Here is a 25,990-nt window from a genome sequence, read left to right as displayed (position 1 = left end):
CACAGGAATGCACATTTATTATGTGGCATCGCTGAAACTGAGTTTACTCAGAGAACTAAGATCTACGTGATGTCTTCAAGTTTTGCTGGGTTCTTCTTTAAAATAATTTGTCATAATCAATGTGTAATGTTATTTAAACAGCACTGTTGCTTTTTTCAATGTCTTAATATTTGCTGATATCTAATGCAAAATCTTACTTAGTGAGATGTTTGTTTTTTCATTACATTTATAAAACCTGTGATTCCGAGTTCAAAATATCAATACTTTTACATAACTATCAATAGGCTGAAACATCATATTTGGGGTATATTGGGGGTGTGAGAGAACTGTTGAGATAACATTTCGTATTTGTATAAACGCTTCATATAACAGCAAACTAATAAGGCTGTACAACAACTTGACATGCCTTTATAATGCCAAATGAAGACTACAGCTTGTCAAGAAAACTGACTTTTTATTCAACTCTGATATGTTTTTCACCTCCAGGATGGAAGGCTACATGTCTCAGTGTCTCGGTAGAAGATATGAGGGATGCTCACTGCGAGCCACCAGCAGCACGAGACGAACTGTATCAACAGAAGCTCCGCGCGCCGCCTCCCAGCCCGACCGTTCAGCATCTCTCACCAACCACACAATAAACGCTTTAAATAAATCTTATTATTAATGCTTATTTCTAGTTTAAGTTAATACACAGCAGTTAAAGCACGCATGCGCCTGTGTTTGGTGGCTTAATGACATTAAGGAGCATCTCCATGCTGCCTCTGGTCAGACAGATAAAAGGCACACTTGAGCCCTGTTGCGCGCGCGCACATTCTGAACTTAATTAATTTATCACGTGCACGCACGACGTAATTTCTGGTTTGTGGCAAGACCATTTTGTGTCATTTTTACAGAATAAAACGCCATCTAATTTGAAGAACAGCGCCTGAAATCCAACGAGATGTGTTTTTTTTTTCTAAAGCAACAGATTTGGAAAGTGAACAGAGGTTTCCTGTCGGTTTCTGCTCTCTCTCTCTGTGTGTGTGTGTGTGTGTGTGTGTGTGTGTGTGTGTGTGTGTGTGTGTGTGTGTGTGTGTGTGTGTGTGTGTGTGTGTGTGTGTGTGTGTGTGTGTGTGTGTGTGATGGGGGCCGAGTGGGATATGACTTATCACATTGTATGACACCGAACAATAAACTTAAACCAATTTATGGAGCGTCAATGCGTTTATGGTTAGCCTTTCGTGGTGGCTCAGTTGTCTCCGCAGCCAGTTCTCTCGTCCTATACATCAAACTGACGCTCACTCTGGTGACATCTCCGTAAAAGTGATCGGAATCAAATCAAAGCTTTTAATCTCAGCAATCACCGTCACATCTGGACGTTTCCCACCACATAAAGACTTCTGTGGCTGAGCAGCACTGGCTTCCACAAGCTGTTTGTGGGGTACTGAAACTATATTGACTGTATAAAGAGGATGAGCCTATTATTTTCACTACATATCTCACCTGCTCATTAATTCCATGATCCACATGTTTAAAGATAAATTTCACAATTAAAGCTTAAACTTATCACAAAGCTATAGTATCAAAAAATTACAGCACATTCCGTAAATCAGTGAAAGACGTGATGGACAACTGCTGGCTCAGCAAGCAAGTGGAAATCCTCTAAAGTTATCGTTACATTCAAGTTATCCAAATACTTTCAGCTCTTTGCCCTTGATATTTCACCTAAAACTCCATAGGCTGTATGTCCTAAAATCACCAAACACCAATTCAGGCCCAGTTTCGTGTCTTAATTCAACGATATTTCGGTTTAAAGAAATTGGCCTTATTTAAAAGGCAAATGTTTATAAAAACAAAATAGCCAGTTCATTCAATTTTTATCACAAGTGGTTCATCTCATCATCAAAGTGACGTAAGGGGGAGTTTCGTGTCCTTCAAAAGGAGAAAATGAGCATACAAAGGGCCTACTTGCAGAAAGCATATTAACCTGGACAGTGTAGCCCATTGGGTGGAAAATCCTAAAAAAAAAAAAAAAAAAAAATACGGTTCTAAACTTATTTACATTGATAAAATGCTAACCGACAGTCAGCACTGGTCTATAGTGGCCTAAAAGATGAGATTCAGCTCTCCCGAATCTTCTTTCACTGAATAAAACTGAGAAACACTTCTGACTTGTGGTTTTACTCTGTTGACACCTGCGAGCTCTTGCTGCTCTGGAGCGCGTGGGCGGTACAGAGTGCAGTGGGAGGGGGCAGGTGGGTAGGGGGGGCCGTCCGTGTCCACGCTTACTCGCTGGTGGTATTGTCATGGAAACTAGACCACCGCCTCGCTATTGTCTCGCGCTCTGCCAAGTTTATTATAAACACCGCGCGAGCCGCAGCGCGCTGTCAAACGGAGCGCGAGAGCAGTGCGAAGTGCAGTCAAGAGGAGGAAAAGTGAGGACACGGAGTCACACAAAGAGAGAGAAACCAGCTCACAGGACAAACAGAGGAAAGTGAAAAAAGTGAGACTGTAGACAGAGAAGTGTAAACATCTGGAATATTTACCACGGAGACGCGACAGTGGCCTAAATACCGAGAAACAGGGGATTTTTGGTAAGACGACCAACAGTCCTCGGAGATACTGAAGAGAAAGACCAACTCTGACCAGTTTTGACAACATCTGTCTTGAAAAGCAGAAGAAGCTGAAGACTCTCACCAGAGCCTCTCAGAAATAGAGTCCTCTCCTTCGTTTCCCTCGCAGTCCGGTGTTTATACCGGCTTTGCTCCATGTATAAGATGGATTACTCCTACCTGAACTCCTATGACTCCTGCATGGCGGCCATGGAAGCATCGGCCTACGCGGACTTCAGCTCGTGCAGCCAGGCCAGCTCCTTCCAGTACAACCCCATCCGGAGCGGACCCTTCTCTAATCCGGGCTGTACCCCGCTCAGCACGGCCAGCTGCACCCTGGGAGCCCTGCGAGAGCACCAGCCAACACCTTACTCCTCAGGTACACAGAACTCCATTTATCACAACAAGCCAATGACTGAGTGAATCCAATTAATGGTGTCATGGTAAGCTGATTAATGAGAAAAATAAATCTTAATAACGCTCAATACTTTTACTTTTTTTCTGTCGTGAGCTGTACGTCAAAATAGAAAAGAAAAAAAGAAAGAAAAGAAAAATAAGTTTGATTCAAATGTTGATTTTTTTTACAGCGATAATTAGAATTTCTTCATAATGAAGGCCAAAGGTTTTTTTTCGTGGAGTTGTTTTCTTTCAGATTCCTTATACTCAATTGATTATTTCGGTTATGAAAACTTAAATAATCAACGAGTGTTTTGCATGATAAATCAATGAATTAAATTAAATTAAATTCCAAATTTCCAAGATAATTGTAGAGTTAAAAAAAACTGTCCAGACCCTTGTAGATGTTAACAAATAAGCTACAAGAATACATTCGCAACATTTTAAAAAATTACAGTTTTCAAAGGTTTTGGGTAATTGCATCGTCAACTTAAAATAAAAAAATGATAATAACACTATTAAACACTAACATCGATAATTTTAATAATTAAACCAACAACAATAATTATTATTCCCTTTTATCTGAAGGTTGATAGGTCGCACTTATCGGCCTAAACAAATCAACAAATAACACACGCACACACCTGCAGCCATATGTCTGAACACGGTTGCGGTGTGTGGTTATTTTTCTGTTTAGCTACCATCGATATACGTTTCTTTTCATAAATTGCACTCGACATGATCTGACTAATTTACTGTTTCAAACACTTTTTTCTTTTTATTACATTTAGTCAAAACAGATTTTAAAAGCTGTCTATTTGTTTTTTTCTGACAGTCACTCCTAATATGAACAGATTCCAGTTCAAAACTCTAAACTGGATTCTGTCAGGAACAGGAATGAAGCAAAATTCTTGAACATATTCTTTTGACTGGGGAAATTGTCTGCTGCAGATATTTTGTGACAATGTGAGGTTTAGTTTGATCTTATCTATTCCATCTTTTTCTGACTGATAACAAAAGGAGATGGTTTCATAAATTGATTTAAACCGTTCTCAGTTATTTCTGTACAAATGACAGCTAAAACGTGCTTATTATCAGACATGGAAGTGGGTGAAATTTCATAAACCTTGTGTCCTCTGGTTTCTAGTGCATCAATCTTTATTAAATTCTAATTTAACAACTGTTTTAATTTCTCTTTTGCAGTTCCTTATAAATTTTTCTCCGATCCCTCTGGCCTGAATGAGAAGAGGAAGCAGCGCCGCATCAGGACCACCTTCACCAGCTCCCAGCTGAAGGAGCTGGAGCGAGTCTTTGCTGAGACACACTACCCTGACATCTACACCCGAGAAGAGCTAGCTTTGAAGATTGACCTGACCGAGGCCCGGGTACAGGTGAGGGGAGCACACCTTTATTCCTGTGACTTAGTGAACCTGGTTCCAGATAAAAATAAACAAACTGAAATCATACTCGGCCACAGAAAGCTCTTATGTTAATGAAGTGAGACTTCTGTTACTTGAATTGTGCTGTATTTGAAAAGGAGTGTCTTTTCTGTCACTAATTTACTGTACCTGTGTGTGTTATAGGTGTGGTTTCAGAACAGACGTGCTAAGTTTCGTAAGCAGGAGCGTGCAGCAAATGCCAAAGCCAACAGCTCTGGAGGCCCCAATGGAAATTCTAGCAGCAGTTCCTCTGGAGGGAAGAAGAGTGGAGAGCCAAGATCTTCATCAGATGACGACGAGTCAAAAGAATCCACCTGCAGCCCCACACCTGACAGCACGGCCTCACTGCCAGGCTCGGCCAACGGTAACCTGGGCAGCCCTGCCAGCCTGAGCCCCAGCCCTGCACCTGTCAACACCGGCTACGCCAACACCTCCAGCTCCCCAGTTCTTCAGGGTCTGAAGCCACCCAGCTGGTCCAGCCTGGGGCCATCCAACCCAGCTGTGGCCCAACCCGCCGTCCAGACTCAGGAGATCCTGAAGGCCTGGCAGCCGGCGGACAGTATGACTGGGCCTTTTGCTGGAGTCCTGTCCTCATTTCACAGAAAACCCAACCCTGCTATCAAGACAAACCTGTTCTGAAGCACAGAGGAAGAGAAAGTGAGACGCAAACATTATGTGGTACTACAGGACACAGTTGAGACAGTCTGGACTTGCCTTTTATATGGCTGAATTCAACAGTTCTGGTCTGATGATGGGATGAGGCCCTGTGAAAAATGCATCCTGCCAAAATGATTCAAATTCACTAAAATGTCCAACCATCATCACTCATCAAATTCTCCCTGGACTTGGCCGGTCACCTTCCTGCAAGTCTTAAAACTTCTCTCCTGCACCAGAAAATCTCATTTGCTTTCACAGTTTGACATAAAATCACTTTTCCTTAGAGAAAGTTAAATAGAGCAGCGCTGTGAGCTCCATCTGAAATGTAAAGCTCTTCAGGTTCAGATCTTTTAACCCTGAGGTGTTGACGGATGTTTGCCAAATCAGAACTGCTAGACTGATAAATTAATTAGCTACACAACACACGTACGCTTCTCTTTTCACTCCTCTTTATTTAACTCACATTCCCACACTCTGCATTGCAACAAACTCCATCCTTTCTGCACAACAGTCAAGTTGAAGCAGAAATCTAAACATTACGCTTCAGTCTCCGTCCAAAAAGCAAACTTTTACCCACAGACATTACTTCCTCAATACCCCCTGTCACAGAGTCTCACCAGGAGGGAACAGGGTCCCCTTAAATCTCTTTGCTGAGCATAGCAGAGCACCCAGAAATCCAATTAGAGCAGCGGGGTCCAGACCAGACACATCCCAGTTCACCCACTCCTCCTCCTCCTCCTCTACTGTATGAAGTGTCTCACTCCTGTCCTCAGCGTGGCTCCCTTCCAACCCCAGGCTTTACCATTCCCATCCTTTCACTCCCTCTGTCCCATCATGCCTCTCTCTACTGAACAGTGAGCACTTTGTTAAAATACAGCAAAGGAAAGAGACAAATCCAACCACCACTGACTTGTGCTGTCGACACCCTGGTACTTCTGGTATCTCATGTTTGCGAGATTTTTCTGATGAATCTCCGGCCGGAATGAGGAGAGCAGATGAATTTGTTGCTTTCGGTCTTGTGCTATGATCTCAAGCAGATGTACAACTCCTCACCAACTCTGACTCTTTGATCACCGTTGCCACAAGGTGAGAAATATCAGGCAATCTTTCGGTACAATTCAAAGCGGTCTCACTTTGGATACGTTGAGAGGGACTCGGAAAGTATTCCTGCAGAGTTGCTTGTGTGTGATCCCCATTTTATTATGTGGCAAATCTCTGCAAAAAGACTGATTTCCAAGCTGATTTTTCTGTGAGGGTTTAATCCAGATATCTCAAAAAGGGAAAAATATGTATTTATTAATATTCTTTAATGTCACAGAGATACCTGGACTGCTCCTTGAAATTTTGTGACTGTAAATTCCGTAATTAGTAATATAAATATTAGGTAGATTTTTGTTCATTTTCTCATGTTGCTTTACAGGTTGATTTCATTGCAGAGCGCCTGACTCAAAACTAAGAATCGACAGATGCTCTAGTGAATGAAAGGATATAGCACTACTCTGAATATCTAATAAATCTACATTATGGAAGCACTACCTGACGTGCTTTATGATCTGGTTTCTTGTGTGTACTTACAGTGATGAGTGTGTGAGCGAACATAAAACCTCAGAGGTTTTCAAACGATTTTACAGACGTTCGCTTATCAAAACGTTACCTCATGCTTTCACTGTCCTGTGCTGAAGCAGGTTTTCACAGATCCTAACTGATCCCCTCAGCTTTCCCTGCAGGTTATAGGGCAAAAAAACATCATTAAGAAAAAGGAAAGGTGTTAAATTTAATTGAAAAAAGGACACGTTTGAACAACATACATGAATTTAACATGACCAAAGGAGATTACAAAGTGTGACAAGAAATAAAGGAGTGCATTAGAGCCAACAAGAAGTCTCTTTTTCACTCATGCACGGTATGTTAACTTCCACTTTCTCTCTGTCTATCTCTCTCTCTCTCACCCACCCACACACACACACACATGCACGCACACACACACACACTGAGAACACTGAAAGGGCCAAAAAAGACTTAAAAGATTCTAGACGTGACACCACCTCCACATGAAGGTCGTTTGGTAGACTAAAGACGAGATGCATTACACAAAATATAACATAACAGGCAAATCAATTAGTAGAAAATATGGGGAACTTTCAGACATGAGTGAAAGTGTTACAATAAATAATCACTTAGTCCTAAAGATTTAATGGCACACTTATCTAGAGTTCCACTTTGGACTGGCTAATCAGGCAGAAAGGCAGAAAAAGAGGCAGGATTAGTATAAAATGAAGGCATCCTGATCACTTATAGGTAAGGTTACTCTTATTTTTTAACTGCATTAGAACATTATGATTGTGCTTCCAGTTAGTGTCTATTGTATACACTGGTGGAGTAGCAGCACCTCCTGCTGGTTAAACTAGTGAAGGACAACAGTCCTTACATCATCTGTGTCCTGACGTCTCTGGATTTAATCTACAGTGAGAGGTGGCATCTCCTCCATCTGTCAATCCTCCAGATATTTAACAAAGAGGTATAAAACAGACTGAAGGAAACACAGGGATGTTTTGATGATGAAATGATTTGGTTTCTCCAGTATCATGACAACAGGCTTGGCAAATCTTCGGCAGAAGAAGCATTAGCTACTAGCTTGGCTGTGTTCCCTGAACATGGCTCCATTTACACGACTTTTACAACAAAATAGTAAAGTAATGTGACCCATCAAAACTGGGTCCTTAAAGTTCAAAATGAGACTTGTCTTCTCCTGTTGCATGAAATTTGATGTCCTTACAGAAAGATGTTGAAAAAATGTGAAGTATCCAAATATTAGATGGATTAGTTTGGTTGATTTGCTCTGAATTCCCTTTATCTCTGAAAACAAATGAACAAACTGAACATGCAGAGACTTTGACAAAGAATATGGCATTACCTAAACATGGGAGACCGTCATAAAAGTACAAAACTGAGAAATGAAAGTTGCATTATTCAATCTTCATTTTCTACTGCTCATACTGTTCAGGGTTGTGGTTGGCTGAAACCTATCCCCACCTCTGGCTGTTCACAAGTATCCCTCTTAGGTGTCTTGGACAGTGTCACTTCTCAGTTTTGATTTCCCAGGACAAGAAGAAAAACAGGCTTTAAAAGTTAAGGTACTAGCTGCAGGTCAGACTGATGATACAGCACACGCACAACACCACATTAAGGTGTCAGCTGCTCTAAACAATTTGTATCTTAGAAAGAATAACACTATCTCTCTGCATCTTGTCACTAGGTTTACCGCTGAAGGTTATGTAGTGATGCTTGATGGACTGAAATGATTATCATTAAATAAGGCAGCCTATCCGACAATGACAACACACATACAGTACACGTGAAAAAAGGATGGTGGTTCAACGAGTGTTTCTTTTAAAGTAAAAATAGAGTGCAAATTGTCTTTAGAAGGCACAGTCTGGCATCAAATGGCACGGTCCAGCTCTGCTTAGCTGAGGTTTGCCCTCGTCACCAGGTGTGGTAACAGGACCAGTTTTGACCAGTCAAAGACCAGTTTGAAAGAGTTTATTTTTGTTGCTGCTGTTGCTGCTGTCTGAGGCTCTCCAGCAGGATTCGTTTGTGGGCGGGGTCATGCACCCCTGCCTCCTCCAAGTCCTCTTCTGTGATGTCACTGGAAACACAACACAAACACACACACATGAAATAATTCTCCAAATAAAAAAGATGCATAAAAATGAAAACGTGCACAGACAAATCCCTTCTATGTTACTGTGGATAAACATGTAACAATCCAGTAGATGACAGGATTGGTTGCATAACTGAGAAATGTCTGAGCTTCCGTACCTGAGAAACTCCAGGTCATCCCATCCGTTGTGTAGAAGACCCTGCTCATACCTCTCCAGTCCCAGTCTCTGCAGCCATTCACCTACAGAAGAGTCTCCTATAGACAAAGATGAGCTGCTGCTGCCCCAAAGTGCCTGCAGAAAGGAAATAAAGCCCATGATACACTAACACATGCTAGGGGAAAATCCCAGCATCAACTACCCAAAACAGACCATGAAAGTCTTCTGTTACTGCTAGAATATTCCATTTGATAACATATCGGCACCAATAAAAATGAATAAGAATGAACTTGACTGAACCACTCACCTCCTCAGGCATGTCCTCTGCGATACTCTCTGTGATGGGGTTTCTGGGCGGGAAGGTGCGGCAGGCTTCCAAACCTAAACCCAATGGCTGCCCTCTAAGAGGGGGCGGTGCAGATGGTGCACGTGGAGGCTGTCCGGAAAATTCACTCTCACTCAGTGTCTTTGCCATCTGAAGCACAGAACAAGACTGGTCATCCAATGCTCCTCCGCCAGCTCCACCAGCCCCACCAACACCTCCACCTCCTCGCCTGAAACCCTCTCCAAGGGCCAGAGGGGCAGCAGGACTGGCTGCTGGGATCCTGACCTCAGCTAGGTCTGGGTAAAGGGGCCGAGGTTTGGTAAAGGGGGCCTCTGAAACCATCTCCAGTGCTCCCTTGGGTAAAGGAGGGGGAGGGAAGTCAGGAGGGGGGCGGTTCAGAGTTGTCCCAATGGCTGTTCCAACACCTCCCCCTTGTGCTCCTGCTACACAGGCACCTCCATCGTCCTCTGAGGAGCCTTCCTCGCTTATAGAGCGCACGGCATGCCCTGTCATGGGCCTGCGTGGGTGGGAGGGTCCTACTGCCCCAAAGGGGGGCTTGGTTCGAGCGATAACAGAAGGGGGAGGGGGTTTGGCTACCTGAGGGTTGGCAGAGGTAGGAGATGGGAGAAGCTCAGGTGAAAGAGCTGCTGCTGATTGGTTTGGGACGCCCTCCAGGATGTAGTAGGCAGGATTGTTGTAGCTGTTCTTACAGATGGATGAATCTCCATCAGCTGCATCTTGTTTAGGCCTTTATGATAAACAAACACAAACAGATTGGTAAAGTCTGTACTCAAATGAGAAGATATTTTACCTATTGTGCCAAAACATATAACTTTATATATTCAGAATTAAACTGTTGAGAGTTTTGTTAATGGTTTCCTTGATTTGATTATTTGAATTCAGTGTGCATTAACTTCCTAAGGAGGCCTGTACCTCGCAGCTGTTTCCTCCTTGCTGCATCTTTCTCCCTCCTCGCTGACCTTCCCGAGCTCTCCAAGCTGTTTTCGAACCACAGACGGCCTGTATTGATCAGATATTACAACAGCATAAATCTCTGTGGTGCAAAGTTCTGGGTATCTTTCAATCCGGGAAAAACTGAGAAGATCTATAAACTAGAATTAAGCCAAGACCATCTTAGACCTCAGTGGCTTTCTATTAAGACCAGTTAGGAAGCTTGCATGTTGTCAGTGTACTCTAAAAAGAGAATTTAAAATCCTTCTAAAAGACTCTATGTTTAATAGTTTCCTTTGAAATCTAAAAACTATCTGATGTTGAAGTAGATGTTTGCTTTCTTTTTCTTTTTTTAGCAAAGTATATATTTAAAAAAATTCTTTAACTAATCTAAAACATTTTTTTAACCCAGATGACCAGGATTCCTGTTGAACATACTATCTGACACCTTATTTTTTTTTGGTTTAACTACAGAATATAAAAATATCCAGTCCACTGTATGGGGATATTAATGCATGGCAGATGAAAGCTCAGTTTTTTGAATTTGGCGACAAAGTTGACAAAGAATAGAAAAAGAAGAGAGTGTACTGACTTGACATATTCATGTCCCACTCTGGATACCAAAGTGGATTTCCCTTTAGGTCCACCTGTGTCATCCTTGTCCACACTGATCCACTCTGAATACAACAAACACAATTGTTAAAAAACACCAAAAAAAAACAATATTTCAGAAAAAATCACAGCATGGGGAAACCATAATAAACAAATTATCAACAACAAAAACTTGAACCACAGCAGCTCAACAACATTACTATTTTCCACATACATGAAAATTATATTGTAAGAAAATTCTCTAGATTCTGGCTTCAAGCTTTTAGTAAATCAAAACCCAGATATAAAATCATTTTTTTTAAATAAGCTAATCAATATAAACTACTTACCAGCTTATTCCTTGTATTTTGATTTCATTTGGGCAGTACTTCATGCATACAGACTATAACACAGAGGGAACAGCCTGGGGTTGATCCTAATCTGCAGCTATTTGCTCCCTGTCATTTCCTGTTTGTTTTTCCAGTTCCCTACTCTATCCACTGTCTCTAGATGAAGGCAATAAAAGTCCAAAAATAAACATGGAAAAAGGAATTAATGTTCTTTCAGTAATGACCTACATCAAATCACCATGTCTATAAAACCTTGATCAGTTCATCACTATGAAACGGCGTCTGGTGCCCTCTCAAGTTCCCTCTTTATGCGGTAAGTGCAGTAAAATCTTAACAGTCAAATCTACAGTTATATTACCATAGAGTCTCTCCCTGGTTCCCATCCTTTCAGAGGGGACCCTGACCCTCATGGACCCTCTGATATTTCCAGTTTCCTCCCCACGATGGGAGAGGTAGGTGTGGAACTGCTGTGCTGTGCTGCCAATCATAGACTTTAGAGCCAACACACACTCTCCTAACAGAAAAACATACATAGATAGTTGTTACTCAGGCAAAATGAATAAGAACAAGACAAGCATTGACACATCACACCAACTCTCTCTTTGTACCAAAGGACTCGTATCCATCCAGTGATTTCACAGTTAGCAGCAGATGTTGGTCCTGAAGGTATTCAATCTCAGAGAGAAGAGGTTTTAGAGTCGTTAGCTGCTTATTGGACCAGCCCACACGCAGGAAGTTGACGTTGTCGCTGCTCTGACTGTCATTCTCGTAACTCTTCTTGAACTCTACAACAAGACAAGAGAGAAACAGAGATGCAGGGCAGGGTGGATGGGAGAGGACAAAGGGAACAAGGCAGGAGGGAGAAAGAGGAGGGAGATGTTTCTAATGCATTTCATTCAAAGGAACGCGGTGATAAGAAGGTGGGCATGCAGCGCAGGTAAAACATGGATTCTGGCTTAAAGGTATACTGACTGCCTGAGGACAGGGACGGGTGGGTTGGGGAAAGATACAAAAAGAAGAATAAGATGTTTTTTTTTATTATATCCACTACATCCATTCCACCCACTCTGTCTGTGCTGCTGTGAAGCTTGTGATGGATTCTGGTGAATCATTTTTCTCACCTTCCAAACAAGTGGAGTAAAACTCGATGAAGAACTTGGTTCTGCTCGCTGTCTTCACGATGGCTTCAATGCTTTCAAACTCAATGTAGGCCTGCTCTGATGATTTGGGCAGACCTGCACAGAAACAAGAGTGGTTTGGGCGACGAGGGGGACAGGAAAGGGTGAAAACTCTGAGTAGGCTGTGCGGAATAATAAATGACTTGTAAATGTGACACTTAAACAATAACACAAAACTGAGCAAGAAACTCACCACAGACCATGAATACATCAAAACAAGAACAAATATGAATGAGGGCTGAGCATGAGTTACAGACTGCTGTCTGAAAAACATTCTTTATGGCTCAAAGAAAACAGAGAACATTTGTATTTTCAAAAGGAGTGAAATTAATCCTCTCATACCTTTCTTGGAAACAAACTGGGAGGTTACTCCAACCTCAAAGGTAGCGAACACAGGGGAATGATCACTGGTCACAATGTCGTCTGTACAGCCTGACAAAAACAAAACAACAAACATTTATTTTCTTTTTGATAGATCATACCAAAGGCTGAGTGATGAAAAGGTGGATGAATGTCTTACCATAAGAGTTGCAGACAATGTGCGTTTCTGGATATGATTTCCACAGGATCCTGTCGCACCAGGACGGAACATTGGTCCTCATCTGGGACAGACAGAAAAGTGGAAGATACAATGTTTTTAGACCACTTCATGAATAGTGGAAGTGTGAGTTGACAGCCAGGTGTAGATCTGTCATGGTGTTTAAAAGCGTACCCCTGTGGCCTTCTGCTTCTGCCAGACATACGTGTCCCTTGAGCCACGCTCATAACGGTAGGTAGGTGGGAATGAGATCTCCTCCTCAGCTGAAAACACATGGATACACATTATTGGAAGACAGTGTGTAAAAACAATACATAAAGTACAGCTATTGTAAATTATTTTTTAACAGTAACTCATCATCCTCTACCAACCAAAGCGTAAAAAGACTTTGTTTTTCTCCCGCTCCAGGTTGAGCTGGTCCACCTTCAGCAGGGGATCAAACTCCTTCCTGTTGATGTAGTTCAAAATTTCCTGCACACAGACAAATAAGACCAACTTTAAAGTAAAGTTACTGTAGCACTTCATCTCTCTATACAGGTCTCAGAGTGTGTGCAATAAACTTCACCTGAATGTCCATATCTAGCCTGTAGTTGAGGTCTCCCAACCAGAAGAGATTAGTGAAGCGCAGTGAGATGTCAAAGGAGCTCAGCTGTTTATCTCCAAGTGACAGCAGACGTAAGATGTCCAGGTAATTCTGATTCCTCCTGTAGGAAGCAGGGGTCACATGAAAAACAGAACATCAGGGGTTAGAAAGTGATGAGTGTTGTGTTTCATTTCTCAGCCATAGTATTGTATGTGTAGGACTGTGGTGAGTACCGTGCAATCTTCTCATTCCCTGATGTTAAGTGACAATTTACAAAACCAAAGGATGTCCCGTTGAACATGAAGGACACACCGACTGCTCCTTTGTTTCCTGGAAAACCAAGAAAAACACTTATATAAAGAATCAGAGTCAACGAAACACATTGCTGTTAATTTCTCTTTCTTGTGTCTTTGAATTAAAGTTATATCCAGGGGTTTTAATAAACTGTTAAGTATAAAGAAATACGTGATATGACTAGGGATAACATGTTCAAGCAGACATGCTTGACAAGATTCTGTAAGCAGGATGGTGAAGTAACTTTGAGATCTTAAAATATTCTTCTGCCTTATTTTCGTATCTAATTAATGTCAGCTAAATTCTGCACACTAGTGTTATCTCCCTACATGACAGGATGTGTGTAAAACTAACAGGTTTTCAAATTAGTACATGAAGTGTATTGGCTCATGTAGCAGATATTTTATTTACAGAGTATACATCATAGTGACGGTGAAAAAAACAACAGAATACTGTTGATACCCAGTGTGTTGGCGATGCCTGTTTTGACACTGGACATCCCCACATGGCTGATCCGGTTCTCATGTTCAGGTTTTACCAGCACAGCTATCTTTATGTTCCACAGAGTTTGCACTGCGATCTAAGACCAATGAAGAAAACACATCATGAGAATCCTTCTGTCATCACTTAACACAATCACATCTCTGTCTCTCATCATCTCAAGCACACAGTTGTGTTTCACCATTGTGCATCGTGCACGCTCTTCTCACCGGCTTATAATCTAGCTCTGTCTGTTCTTTCAAAATGGCACGTAGACACTCCACCCACTCCCGATCACAGACTGAGTTTTCTTGGCTTCCAAACACATAAAGGTCATGAGGGATAGTGACCGTCATCTCGTCTAGGGTCTTTCCAAGGCCGCGGCACAACACCCAGGAGGCCACAGATTTAGGGGGAGGCACTGAGCCTGTAAAAAAACGGGCATTTGTTACTTCTTATTACATAGAAAACTATTAAAAGTCAGTATATGTTGCTATTTATAAAGTTTATCTAAACAATAAAATGTAAATCTGAATGTCTAACCCATGTTCCAGGTGCCAATGAAGATAGAGATCATATCTGGCTCATCCTGGTTGGAATGTTTATTCTTCATCAGTTGCAGGAGTTGGCAAAATGCCTCTCGCTTCTGAAACACAAAAAAAACACTCTCTTGAACACATGAGGGAGTGGAAGCTGCCACTTAAGAGCAACTTGTTACAGCAAGTGTGTTTTGGTGTTTTATAACACTCTGCTAAGACAACTCTTATTGGTCTTTTAATCATATTTTCTTCATCTGACATTAAATTTAAAAGGATAGAAACCTAAAGTAGAGAGTCACATGACATGAGGAGTTTTTTGGAAGCTGCACCCAAAGAGGATATTTGTGTATGGATCTTTGCCAAAGTCTTGGTCTTTGCTTTAAAAATGAATAAACATATCATATGGAAAAGGGAGACTACTTCCTCTTCTTGGTGGAAATGAATGTGTTTACCTCTGTAACGGCTCCAGATGAGAGTTTTACATCAGAACAATGAAGTTACTATAAAACCCTATGCTTCTCAAACCTCCAGATGAATGTTAAGGACAGTGTGTGAATGTGAGCCTGTGTGAGGGAGGGCGTGCAGACCTTGGCACTAGCAAAGATGAAGTCTTTCCTCTGGCTCTTGTCCTTCTCCTTTTCAAAAACAATGCCCAGTTTATTCTGCACCCGCTGAGACTTGATCAGTTGACGGACTGAGACAGACAAAATAGACAAAGACAGGAGACAGAGGGTCAGAGATAAGGAGGGAGAAAGACAGAAAGAGAGGCAGGGAGGGAATGCAAGGTCAAGGAGTGGATTGCTCAGGTTAAAAGCAGTTAGAAGTTGAGTGAGGATAATGACACGGTACAGAAACAACATCTTTTAAAAGGTTTTCAAGCAACCATAAAATCTGATTACAAGTTGTAAGTTCTTATTTCAAGTAAGGCACACTCAAATACGATCAAGACAGTGATGTTAAAGCCTTTCAGTCTGATATATGTTTACTGGTAACTGGTCATGACGCATGACTGAAGAATACAAATCAACAAGATAAAGCAGGATTTATGTTCAAACTGTCACAATAAAGGGATTCACTTTTAATAAACAGTAAAATGTTATAATCATTTTCGTTATCACTTATTATTCATCTCAGGGTTCAGACATTACAGGCATTTTTTATATCAAGTGTATTTTGTGATTCTCACTTTTGTCATGTGTGAACGTTGTCCAGTCCTCCTGGCTGTCCTTCACCTTCTTCATCACCACCAGTCGTCCTCCCTCCACATCCACAGACAGAGTGTATTTCTGACTCTTTCCGATTTTTGTCAGCTCTGCCAGGTAAACATCCAGTTTCACCTGGAGGAAACCAGAGGGATTAATGCACTCCAAGTCTATAACTCTTTTCACCACCAGAGGGCTCTAAAGACAAAGTATTAGCTCTACTTTTAGCCCTGCACCATTCCGCTCTGTTTTTAAATTTAAACTAGAATTTGTGACACAACATTGCTTATCAAATAGAAAAATTACCATCATTATTTTGATCAGTGTAAGCTTTTCTACACCTGATGGCAATCTGTCAAAGAAAAACTGTAAACAGGAAGACAGACCCCAATTGTGGTATCACTGAGTGTGACTCAAAGTCAGAAAAGATGTTTACTGGCGTCATCAGGTGAATTAGGTGCCACATCTGAGACTTATTCCTCTATCTCATCATCATTTCTGTTCCTGTGCAACAGGAAGCTGCTGAACCACCTCATCACCCAGACTCTGCTGACAGCTCGTGTCATAAGTAGTCAATTTCTTCTTTCGTTTCTGACCAGCAACTTCTCTACTTGTTCCCTGGAATTGGTTGCTGTTTTTTTGTATTTCTACTGTTCACGTTCATACATTATTAAAGAAAATCTCCCTTTGCATATAAGTTGTTCTGTTAGTCATCTGTCAAATTAACACATCCATACTTTCATGCTCATCATGTGAGATTATTTGACCTCAAGGGATGATTACATATTATAATCAGAGAGACAGTGATGCTACACATATAAGTGTTCTTCAGGTTTCACATTGACATTGTGTCAAAGTAGATGTGTAATCACCACCTGCCCCTTCAGTGTTTCAGTGTCTGTTGTCAAACTTCAAGCCCTTCTTGCTCAGACATGATGATCTGTTACATAATGTGACACTGATGATATTAGAGTATTTCTAAAATATGGAGTGGTAATGCATTGTGACTGTATTGCTTATTTTTTTAGTCATCCAAAGTAATGTTTCCTGCATTTTCTGTTATGAAAAAAGTTAGTGTTTCATTAAGTATTACACAAAAATAAAAAATGATGAAACATTTGTGAGAACAGCTAACTGGTTTATGTCTATATTAAAGCTCTCAATAAAAAAACAGAGCAAGGAGATAGAAAGAGTATCCTTCAGAACAGGTTTAAATTAAACATAATTAGGTATACATGAAATGTTACGCTTTGAAAGATAGCAAAAGTTCTGTCAGTTTTCATTTCTACACTAAGAGGCCAAAAGCCAAGAGCCGTTGACATCATCCCTGTTTCCTGTGAACTGGCCATTATCCAAAGGCATCATGTGTGTGTTTGTGTGTGAAGATGTCATGCATACCTCAAAAGCCTGAACTGGGATGGCTTTGCTGTGACGCATGGAGAGAGGAGGTGGTGAACAGGGAGAAGACAAACTCATGTCCTGTAGAGCTTTCAGAGCCTGGAGAGTAAAGGAGAGCGAAGGTGAGAGATGGCAGAGACAACAGACACATATAAATAGACTCACTCACACAGACAGTGTTACAGACAGCTGCTGCTGCTTAGGGTTGGTTAGTTTAGATAACCCTCTCTATATGATGGATCATCTGTCAAGGAGTCCTGCTTGTTGCACGTGTGGCCCAGGATAATGACTCCAGGCGGAGGGGTGGGGGGGTCAAACAGTAAAGAGGGCACCTTCCTTTTTCTGACACACAACTTAAGCAAGACACTTAAGCAGAAGTAAATTGGGTAATTTTATGACACGTTAAGACAGAGCAGTCATTCCAGTCATTTTGTTGACATCACTCTAAAAAACTATTTTACTGATTTATAATTTTTAACTAGAAAAAAAGGCTAACGCTATTAAAAAACAGTGAGAACAATGAACCCAACAAAATAACTTTTTGCTTGTATCGAGTTTACACTATTTCTATGCGGGTGAATTTATGAGGAGGGTATCTCGCTCCTGGGGAAGGAAATGGCCTCAGTGTAATCATTCCTCATGTCCTGACTCATGTGATGTCACCGGCTCCATCCTCTCTGCTCCTGTTAGGTCACATCCAGGAAAAGGGAAATTGCTGCCTTTTAAACACCAACACTGGAGCTGAAAACTGCACATTAGTCTTCTTTTGATTCTGTGTCATCCCTTTGTGAGTGCCTACAAGAGGTGTGTGCGTGTGTGTGTGTGTGTGTGGATACATTAACTGCTGCGCACCTTTTTCTCTATAGAGGACAGCAGGTCTTTGAGGATCGCGAGCTTGGTCACAAGATTCTCCAACTCCTGATCTCCACCCTGATTCACCGACTGATGGAGGACAAAAGAGAGGTTATCATAATGCAAGCTTTTGACAAAGAGAGCATGACATGAACTTCTGTGATAACAAAAAGTTATCAGGGGAACATTATAACCAAGATAGCTTCTCACACAAGTTAAGTTTCGCTGTGAGTCATCACACAAAGAACTGTGTTTGTAACAAAGTGTGTCTAATTTGAGCTCAGCTGTCCTTAAAAGTCCCTGTGGAAAAAACGAAGCATTTCCTCATGACACCCACTCAAGACTGAGTGAGTGAGTGAGTGTGTTGGAGGCAACTACCTGACACCACTGCTGTGAGAATGTCAAGGTTTGTGTTAAAGCAAGTTTAAGTTCAATGCATTGAAGCCAAGTCTCCCTCCACTGATTCTGATTGGCTATTTTGTAACCAGGAGCTTCAGAAGTGCTGACATGTTACTTAAGGACATTATGTCATAGATTTCTTCATCTGTGAGATTATTAACACCCGACTGAGACATACATCACTGAGTTTCAGCAATACCAGAAATGAGGTGAAGTTTGAAAACTTCGGCAGACAATGGGTTGAGTAAAGATGGCTTATATTTACATTTGGCAATCTGACTGATGGGGACATGTGAATTTATATATTATCCATTATTATATTATTCTCATGTACATGATGTATCTTACAGTAGGTGGGCATAAAAAGGATTAAATACTGGCCCTGTCCACTTTTTACACATGAAAAGGAGCACAACAAAACAGAGAACTACCTCCACTTGTTTGCATTTTAATTACATGTGCACATGTATACACATCGAAATAAAAAGGCAAGAGTACATACCTGCTGGATCATCTTGGAGACCATGAAAGCACTTTGTTGATCGAAGACTTTAGACAGGATCTCCAGACCAGACAAAACCTTATCAACCTCCCTAAAGGCCAACAAAGAGAGGGCAGCAGCTTTCAGCTTTCCTCAGCATCTGTTCATGTCTGCACTTCACCACGAGTCTATAAACAGTATTTACCTCATTTGTAGCTCAGTTAAATTTAATCAAGTTTATTACGAAGCGCCACAATGTTTGTATGTTTATACACATATTGTCACCAAAACAAAAGGTGTGTTAAGACAGTCAGCATGTTGCCATGTTGAAGCTGTCCCTGCATGCATGCTGGTGAGTCCTTCTTACCCATTTAGGCGTTTGCAGGAGGCCACTAGCGTCTTGTTGAGGTGAGGTAAGGAGCAGGCTCCCTGTTTGACTGCCTCAAGGTCCAAAGCATAACTGCCCTTCAGATACTCGTGGGAAATGGTGCTCAGGCCGTTAGCAGCTGGAGTACTGTGATAAATTCAACAAAGCCCAATCAATGAACATGTTACCATCACAACTGCATGTTCACAAGATAGTTAAACAGATTATAGTTAAATGAGGCATTATTGTTATTGAATGTATAGATATGTGTTAATGTAGAAATGTCTTGCACTATCAGTTATGTGCTCGCATTGCAACAAAAGTGCAATTCTGCTGTCAAATCCTGCAGCTTAACCTTAAACCTTAAAAACTTTCTCTGGTCTGTTCCTTTTTTCTTTTGCTGTGATGCCCTTAAAGTGATACACTGGGATGGAACAAGTTGGTTCCTATCACAAGGTTTAGGGCAGAAATTACCCCTACAGCAGCGTTTTTGTGCAGCAGAAGCCCAGAGCGCTCACACCAAACACCCCCTCCCTGCTCGTCTGCCGGTTTCCTCTGCACTCAGACGGGGCCAATTTTTACTTGACCAAAAACACAAATTAACGGATTCCCACCGAAAAAAAATCTGATATTGGTCTGCATTCACGCTTTATTTAGAGAATTTTCAGCGCAAAAACGCTGCTGTAGAGGTAATTTCTGCCCTAAACCTTGTGATAGGAACCAACTTGTTCCATCCCGGAGTATCACTTTAATGTTATTTTTTTCATGCATAATTCTGTGTTTTAAAATTGCAACACAAAAAATAAAGAAGACCATTGATAACTTGATGTAGACGGACTACCATAGCCGGAGTTTTAAGTTGTTGGAACTGCATCTGTGCAGCCAGGATATTCACAGCCACACACTTCCTTAGAAACAGAGTGCTGATTTATGTCTGTCCTACCACCCACAGACAAATACTCACACCCTTACTTAACCAAGGTGGGTGGGAAGCCCTCGCATGCTGACCACTCAACTACACCTCAACCAGACAAGATCTGTATCTGATGCTGGGAGATTACACAACTTGAATTTTAAACAGCACATAAGGCACATCAAACACAGCCAAATAAAACCCTTCTTTTGGGCTAACTTGAGTACCTAAAATATCCACCTCTGCAACTGCATTAAATACCTTAAATATGCCCCACACTGTGACTTCCAAGCCAGCTGAGAAAACTTTCCTGCACTGAACTTTGTTTGAACAGAATCACAGCACGAGAAAGGGAGACGTCTTCCCTCACTTTCTCTTTCTCTCACTTACTTTTCTACTCATGATGATGGTTCAACAGGATTTTATGAAGAGCACCAAGACTGATTTTCATGACAGACTTGGCGTGTCATTTTTTTTTTTGTACAAATCATAATTTTAATGTTAAAATGTGTCAAGATTTTAAAATACAACATTAAAGTATTCAACTTTTTCTACTTTAAACACTTAAATGAGAATTTACAGTAAAAAAAAAAAAAAAAAAAAGGGGGCTGTTTAGCTTAAAATTACAGAATTGTCCTTCCAGGGTAAGTTCAGCAATGGGTCAACTTAAGCTAGGGCATATTTCTTCTGGAGCAATTTGCACCAAGGTAACTCATTATATTGTTGTTTTGTGTCTAGCTTTTACAAAAATAAGTCAAATCATAAGCTTTTAATTTATTCAATTTAGTTTAATTCAGTTGATGGAAGAAACTCATCAAGTTTAACCAGTATCTAACACTTGATGATTCTGAAATCTTGCAGTTGTCATTCCTAGGTAAGAGCATGTCAATGACAATGTCAAGCAATTCAACCCAGATTTCATATTATATTATATTATATTATATTATATTATATTATATTATATTATATTATATTATATTATATTATATTATATTATATTATATTATATTATATTATATTATGTTATATTATACTATTCAACCATGTTTTCCGAGTTGAGGGAAGAATAACAACCCTTTTTACCTTAACTGTTAAACATTTCAAGACATTTTCAAATTTTTTTCTTTTTTGACAATAATTAATGTAGAATGAACAGGAACTAATGAAGCCATTCCAGTATGAATGTCCAAATTTATTACATAAATTGTGATGAAAATGTTGTTTTCTAAGCAGTGTTTGTTTGCAGAGCTATAAATGTAGTTGTTTATTAACTTTAAATGCACACAATGATTGACATTTTAAATAATTTTCAAATCCTGTTCTCTTACCCAGGAAGGATATTTTTCATGGAAAAAAATGTGTTTCACTGAAAAATGTTTATTGCATTTGGTAGGTTGTATACAGAACTCCCTAATAAAGATAAATAGTGGTTAAATAGGCATTTTTAGCTACTTTTATTTTTGTTCAGGTCTGAAATCCTAATTTGTCATTGACCCTTTTATCTTCATTGACCCTGTATTTCATCAGATAATTCCTTACAAAACTTAAGGAACTTAGATATGCTTTGGAAGTAAAGGGCTGGGTAACACAACCAACTCACTCTGCTCACAGTTGTTGAAGGTACTGAGAGTTTAAAGAGAAATGCACTGACATGAGTACACACACACACACACACACACAAATACACACACACACACGTGTTTCCCTCCATCAAAGCCCTCATCATCTGCGACCAACACGGTTTCTGACAGGATGTGGCTTTGCATTTTAATGTAGATGGAAAAGATACCCAAGTAGAGCAGAGGTCAATAAAGTGCACTGATGAATCAGTAAATGCAGGACAGTGTTTGATTCTTTTACATTTATGTGTGACAATTCTAAAGTTATGGTTAATGTGTGTGTATGTGTGTGTCCTCTGATAGAAATATAGAAAGTATTTGTGTGCTTGTGTGTTTGCATTGACAGCAATACCTCAGCTTTTTATATTTGTGGATGAAACTGTTGTCAAAGTGAATAAGAAGCTCATCCAGGTTGATATTTGTTTCTCAGCAGTTGTGTGTTATCATCACAAACGTAAACATAAAAAAAGTCCTCATGTTGGTTCTGTACCTTTCTGTGGGTGTGTCTGGTCCAGGAGGAGTGGAAGTGGAGGCAGATCGAGGAGGTAGGGGCGGCTTCTCATCCTCCCCGTCTACCAATCATGGAAAATGAAAGTTAGCATACACATAAAGTGATATAATCACTGAGTTCTGGCTGGAGAGATACCTGAATAATCCCTGTCATCGCTGGCAGCTGTTTCCTCTCTGTCCACCGGAAAAAGCAACGTGGTCACCAGACCCTGACTGGGCTGCAGGTACAAGGACACCAACTCTGGTAATGTCTTAAAACGCTTCGGCTGAACACCCTGAGATGTCTGACAGAGAGAGGAAGAGGAGGGAAGACACAGAGAGTTATTTTTACTTGCTATCAACATAACAATTACTCTTGGCAGCAAGATGTCCTGTTACTGAAATCTCTGGTGGCCCCTATTGTTCCTCATTTAATGTTGGGTAAGCAAATATGACTGAGGAGCCTAAATATAATCCAAACCAGGAAGAGGTGTTTTGGTAAACATTGCTTCCAAGCATATTCAGCTCCAGGAAGCAAAACTAGTCTCTGTTCCATGTCAGAGCTCAGACCCCAAAACTCTCACAGCATGGACACAGATGTCTGAAATGTTGCCACACAGATCGTCTGGAGCACTACTGTGTGTGTGTGTGTGTGTGTGTGTGTGTGTGTGTGTGTGTGTGTGTGTGTGTGTGTGTGGTTGTGTGTGTGGCTGTTCGTGGTGGGGACTTCACAGCTGTTGGGCATGACACACAAAGAAACTGCTGTTCGTGTGTGTGTGTGTGCGTGTGTGTGTGTGTGTGTGTGAAAGAGAGAGAGGGAGAGAGATCAAGAGAGCTCACAGCCAACAAAAGCATCTCTGCCTGCCAGCTGCTACTGAGACAAATACAGTTTTTGCTGCACTCACACTTAACCTTTAGCCATGTGAGTGTGTAAGTCTGTGCATGTGTGTGTCCTCTCTTGTACCTGTACGGCTAGAAATCCTTCTTCATCTGGGAGGATTCTGTAGGTGTGGACATGCTTTTGAAACCTGTAGACACAGAAAACAGAGGTTTTAAGGGCGAGCAGTTTTAAAGAAAGATAAACACAGACAGAAAAATCCGCCAAAGGTTTTCAGCTGACGGAGCAAAATGAGAGGACTTTCAAGCCATTGTTAGTTTGAACAGAAGTCATAAATTCACACACTCTCACATCTCTGTACTTGACCTCAGAGGATGGGGTGTGTGTATGAATGTGTGTGAGAGTGAGGGGGGTTTAGACACTGTAGAGAGCTTCAACCTGTTGCTGTCCATCAGAGCTGTGAGCAGGCTTTATCTTTACAGTAGCATGATACAGTAGAGCAGTGGCACAGAGTGTTTCAACATTACAGAAACAAAAACATAACCCCATTATCTCTTTCAAGTTTTTTTCAATCTGTGTGAGTTTTTAGTTTATGAACTGAATCGCAGAATCGCGTTGCTGATTGGACCAAAAGCTTATTTCCCCCCAACCAGTCACAGATCAATGCTCTGACATTGTGACTGTAGAGCCGTGGCTGCGCGCCTGCAGCAACAAGCTGGAGTTTAACGATTTTCATGTCTGCTCTTCTGCTCAGTGGACCGCACACAAAATGTTCAATTTGCAAAGCAAATGCGTTTCATGTCTGTTTGTGTGTACGATGCATCAGCTCAGCACAACAGTTCCATCATGAGCTCAGAAGTGAGTGTTTGATGTAAGGAAATAAAGATCTCAGTGATGCTTCAACCCCGGCTACAACAGGGCCTTTAAACAGCCTGTGAATGTATGCCTGTGTTTAAACTGAGGGAGGGGTGAATCCATGCCGGTTACTCATCCTGCCCTATCCACTCAGCTGTTTTTCCGGTCTTTCCAGGTCAGTGTCCCACAGGAACATGAACTGGACTTGCATAGAAAAGTTTTTTAAAGGCAAACTGCAAGAAGATCATCTTTGTTCCACAACAGGCCAAACTAAACAATCTCATTAAGAAGCTCAACCTTCGGTCAGCTTAAGAGCCATATCTATTGCAACTTGAAGTACAGGTTGTGATATTTATGACACATTTAATGTCTGAGTGGCTTAACAACGCTTGTCATCAAAGCAGGGTTTAACAGGGCATGAACTGGCTTGAAGTATTGGGCAATTGGTCAAGTTTTGAATCCCAGGTGTAGGACAGCAGTTGGTAACAGGTGGGCATTGAGAAATTCAAACACTCTCCAGTAAATCTCCCACCAAGTCATGATCTCTAGTCCTAAACAATGAAAACTGAGGGCCGTCATGCTTTTACAACTCTCTTGTCACCAGTTTCTGCTGCTTTCTCATGCTTTCAATTTCATATCTTCAGAGTTATCCTACAACTAATTGGAAAGATGTGCAACTGAGGCCTTGGCACAGACTTTAACCCTCAGTATGAGTGGTCAGGGATAATGGATTCAACCACCAGGGCACTGAGAACAGAGGCTGCCATGTTTTATTGATTTATAAGCTGCACATTTATCACATTGACGCTAATAATAGCTCTGTATATAATGTTTCAGGTGCTCAAACAGCATCAGTGTGATAAATATTCTCTCCTTTATTTCAAGATTCAGCAGCTAGCACACAGAGAGGGTGGACTGTTGCTTTTGTCTGCATGTAGTGCTCTCACTTTATAAAAAATAAAACAAAACAAAGCAGTACCACACATACACGGGGAATCACTGCAGTTTACAGTAGTGTGTGTGTGTGTGTGTGTGTGTGTGTGTGTGTGTGTGTGTGTGTGTGTTTTCCTGTTGGCAGCTAAGGAGATTCTCAGTAGGCCTGAGGAGTAAATACTATTGTTTCAGAGGCAGTGAAGATCGGGGGGGTTGATGGGATAGACATGGACTCAAAGCATACAGTAAATGTGTGTGTATGTGTGTGTGTGTTGTCAACAATAGCTTGTGTTGAGGGCAGTAACTGCATCAGTGATTCCCTCTGTCTTGTTGGCTCCTGTGCCACCTCCTCTTCCTCTGTCTCTCTGTCAATGCACGCATTCCCCTGAATACATCAGCTGAGTATAGTCACCAGTAAACCCAGTAAACCAGTATGTATGACCTCCACCGGTGGCTCCAACAGTGTTACCAGAAATGCCATATGGATAGGCCTGTCACAATAACAAATTTTGCAAGACGATAATTTTCCAAAATACTATTGCAGATAAACGATATTATTGTCAATATTATTTTGATTTTTTTTCCATTTTTTCATTAATGTAATTATGATAGATGGGATAATAATCAAAAGCAAGAAATTTAATTTCTTATAAGTATTTAACTGTAATTAAAAGGTCAGGATCTTTTAAATAAAATAAATTAAACAAAAAATATAATGAATTTAACAAACAAGAAAGAGAAAAAAAAACAATGAAATGGAAATGGACTCTCTTTTAGAAACAAATACATGTTAATGAAAATAATTAATACTAATCAAAAACAATAAAGCATAGACCCTGTCTCTAAAGAAACCCCCCCCCCCCAAAAATAAAATAAAATAAATAAATAAATAAAAACTATAGCCTAAATAAAAG

The 25,990-nt window shown here is 40.8% G+C and overlaps 2 protein-coding genes across 3 annotated transcripts in view; one reads left to right on the top strand and one right to left on the bottom strand.

The window, feature by feature from the left end:
- The first annotated feature begins 2,284 nt into the window (after window positions 1-2,284).
- Window positions 2,285-6,501, top strand: phox2a (paired like homeobox 2A). Its single transcript, XM_074679871.1, has 3 exons — window positions 2,285-2,970; window positions 4,191-4,378; window positions 4,571-6,501. Exons 1-3 carry the CDS (start codon window positions 2,748-2,750, stop codon window positions 5,063-5,065), a joined length of 906 nt encoding a protein of 301 aa, XP_074535972.1. The 5' UTR covers window positions 2,285-2,747; the 3' UTR covers window positions 5,066-6,501.
- A 332-nt stretch (window positions 6,502-6,833) lies between these two features.
- inppl1a (inositol polyphosphate phosphatase-like 1a) overlaps window positions 6,834-25,990 on the bottom strand; it is a 28,630-nt gene continuing 9,473 nt past the window's right edge. Inside the window, exons 2-28 of one of the 2 annotated variants that reach the window (XM_074679104.1) lie at window positions 23,415-23,478; window positions 22,608-22,755; window positions 22,452-22,533; window positions 19,430-19,576; window positions 19,084-19,174; window positions 18,183-18,272; window positions 17,331-17,429; window positions 15,917-16,067; window positions 15,318-15,424; window positions 14,735-14,837; window positions 14,422-14,618; window positions 14,174-14,291; window positions 13,651-13,747; window positions 13,400-13,538; window positions 13,206-13,305; window positions 13,009-13,097; window positions 12,817-12,898; window positions 12,639-12,728; window positions 12,240-12,353; window positions 11,727-11,903; window positions 11,477-11,632; window positions 10,770-10,854; window positions 10,160-10,246; window positions 9,824-9,974; window positions 9,209-9,376; window positions 8,903-9,036; window positions 6,834-8,729 (exon numbers count right to left, since the gene is read on the bottom strand). In XM_074679104.1, coding sequence (XP_074535205.1) covers window positions 8,624-8,729; window positions 8,903-9,036; window positions 9,209-9,376; window positions 9,824-9,974; window positions 10,160-10,246; window positions 10,770-10,854; window positions 11,477-11,632; window positions 11,727-11,903; window positions 12,240-12,353; window positions 12,639-12,728; window positions 12,817-12,898; window positions 13,009-13,097; window positions 13,206-13,305; window positions 13,400-13,538; window positions 13,651-13,747; window positions 14,174-14,291; window positions 14,422-14,618; window positions 14,735-14,837; window positions 15,318-15,424; window positions 15,917-16,067; window positions 17,331-17,429; window positions 18,183-18,272; window positions 19,084-19,174; window positions 19,430-19,576; window positions 22,452-22,533; window positions 22,608-22,755; window positions 23,415-23,478 — 3,172 coding nt within the window. In that variant the 3' untranslated portion in view covers window positions 6,834-8,623. Of the gene's footprint in view, window positions 8,730-8,902; window positions 9,037-9,208; window positions 9,975-10,159; window positions 10,247-10,769; window positions 10,855-11,476; window positions 11,633-11,726; window positions 11,904-12,239; window positions 12,354-12,638; window positions 12,729-12,816; window positions 12,899-13,008; window positions 13,098-13,205; window positions 13,306-13,399; window positions 13,539-13,650; window positions 13,748-14,173; window positions 14,292-14,421; window positions 14,619-14,734; window positions 14,838-15,317; window positions 15,425-15,916; window positions 16,068-17,330; window positions 17,430-18,182; window positions 18,273-19,083; window positions 19,175-19,429; window positions 19,577-22,451; window positions 22,534-22,607; window positions 22,756-23,414; window positions 23,479-25,990 lie in introns of both variants that reach the window. The other variant, XM_074679103.1, reaches the window with a different exon arrangement.

Source organism: Halichoeres trimaculatus, unplaced genomic scaffold, assembly GCF_033239565.1.
Source record: "Halichoeres trimaculatus isolate MK-OKI-2021-1 unplaced genomic scaffold, fHalTri1.1 fHalTri1_scaffold_9, whole genome shotgun sequence".
In the NCBI taxonomy this organism is placed as follows: Eukaryota; Metazoa; Chordata; class Actinopteri; order Labriformes; family Labridae; genus Halichoeres; species Halichoeres trimaculatus.
This window is presented reverse-complemented; position numbering and strand designations above follow the sequence as displayed.

Excerpts from the sequence above, each read along its gene's own strand:
- phox2a (XM_074679871.1), top strand. The coding sequence starts at position 2,748 with ATGTATAAGATGGATTACTCCTACCTGAACTCCTATGACTCCTGCATG. Across the intron at positions 2,971-4,190 it reads GCCAACACCTTACTCCTCAG|TTCCTTATAAATTTTTCTCC; the intron begins GTACACAGAACT and ends TCTCTTTTGCAG. Across the intron at positions 4,379-4,570 it reads TGACCGAGGCCCGGGTACAG|GTGTGGTTTCAGAACAGACG; the intron begins GTGAGGGGAGCA and ends TGTGTGTTATAG.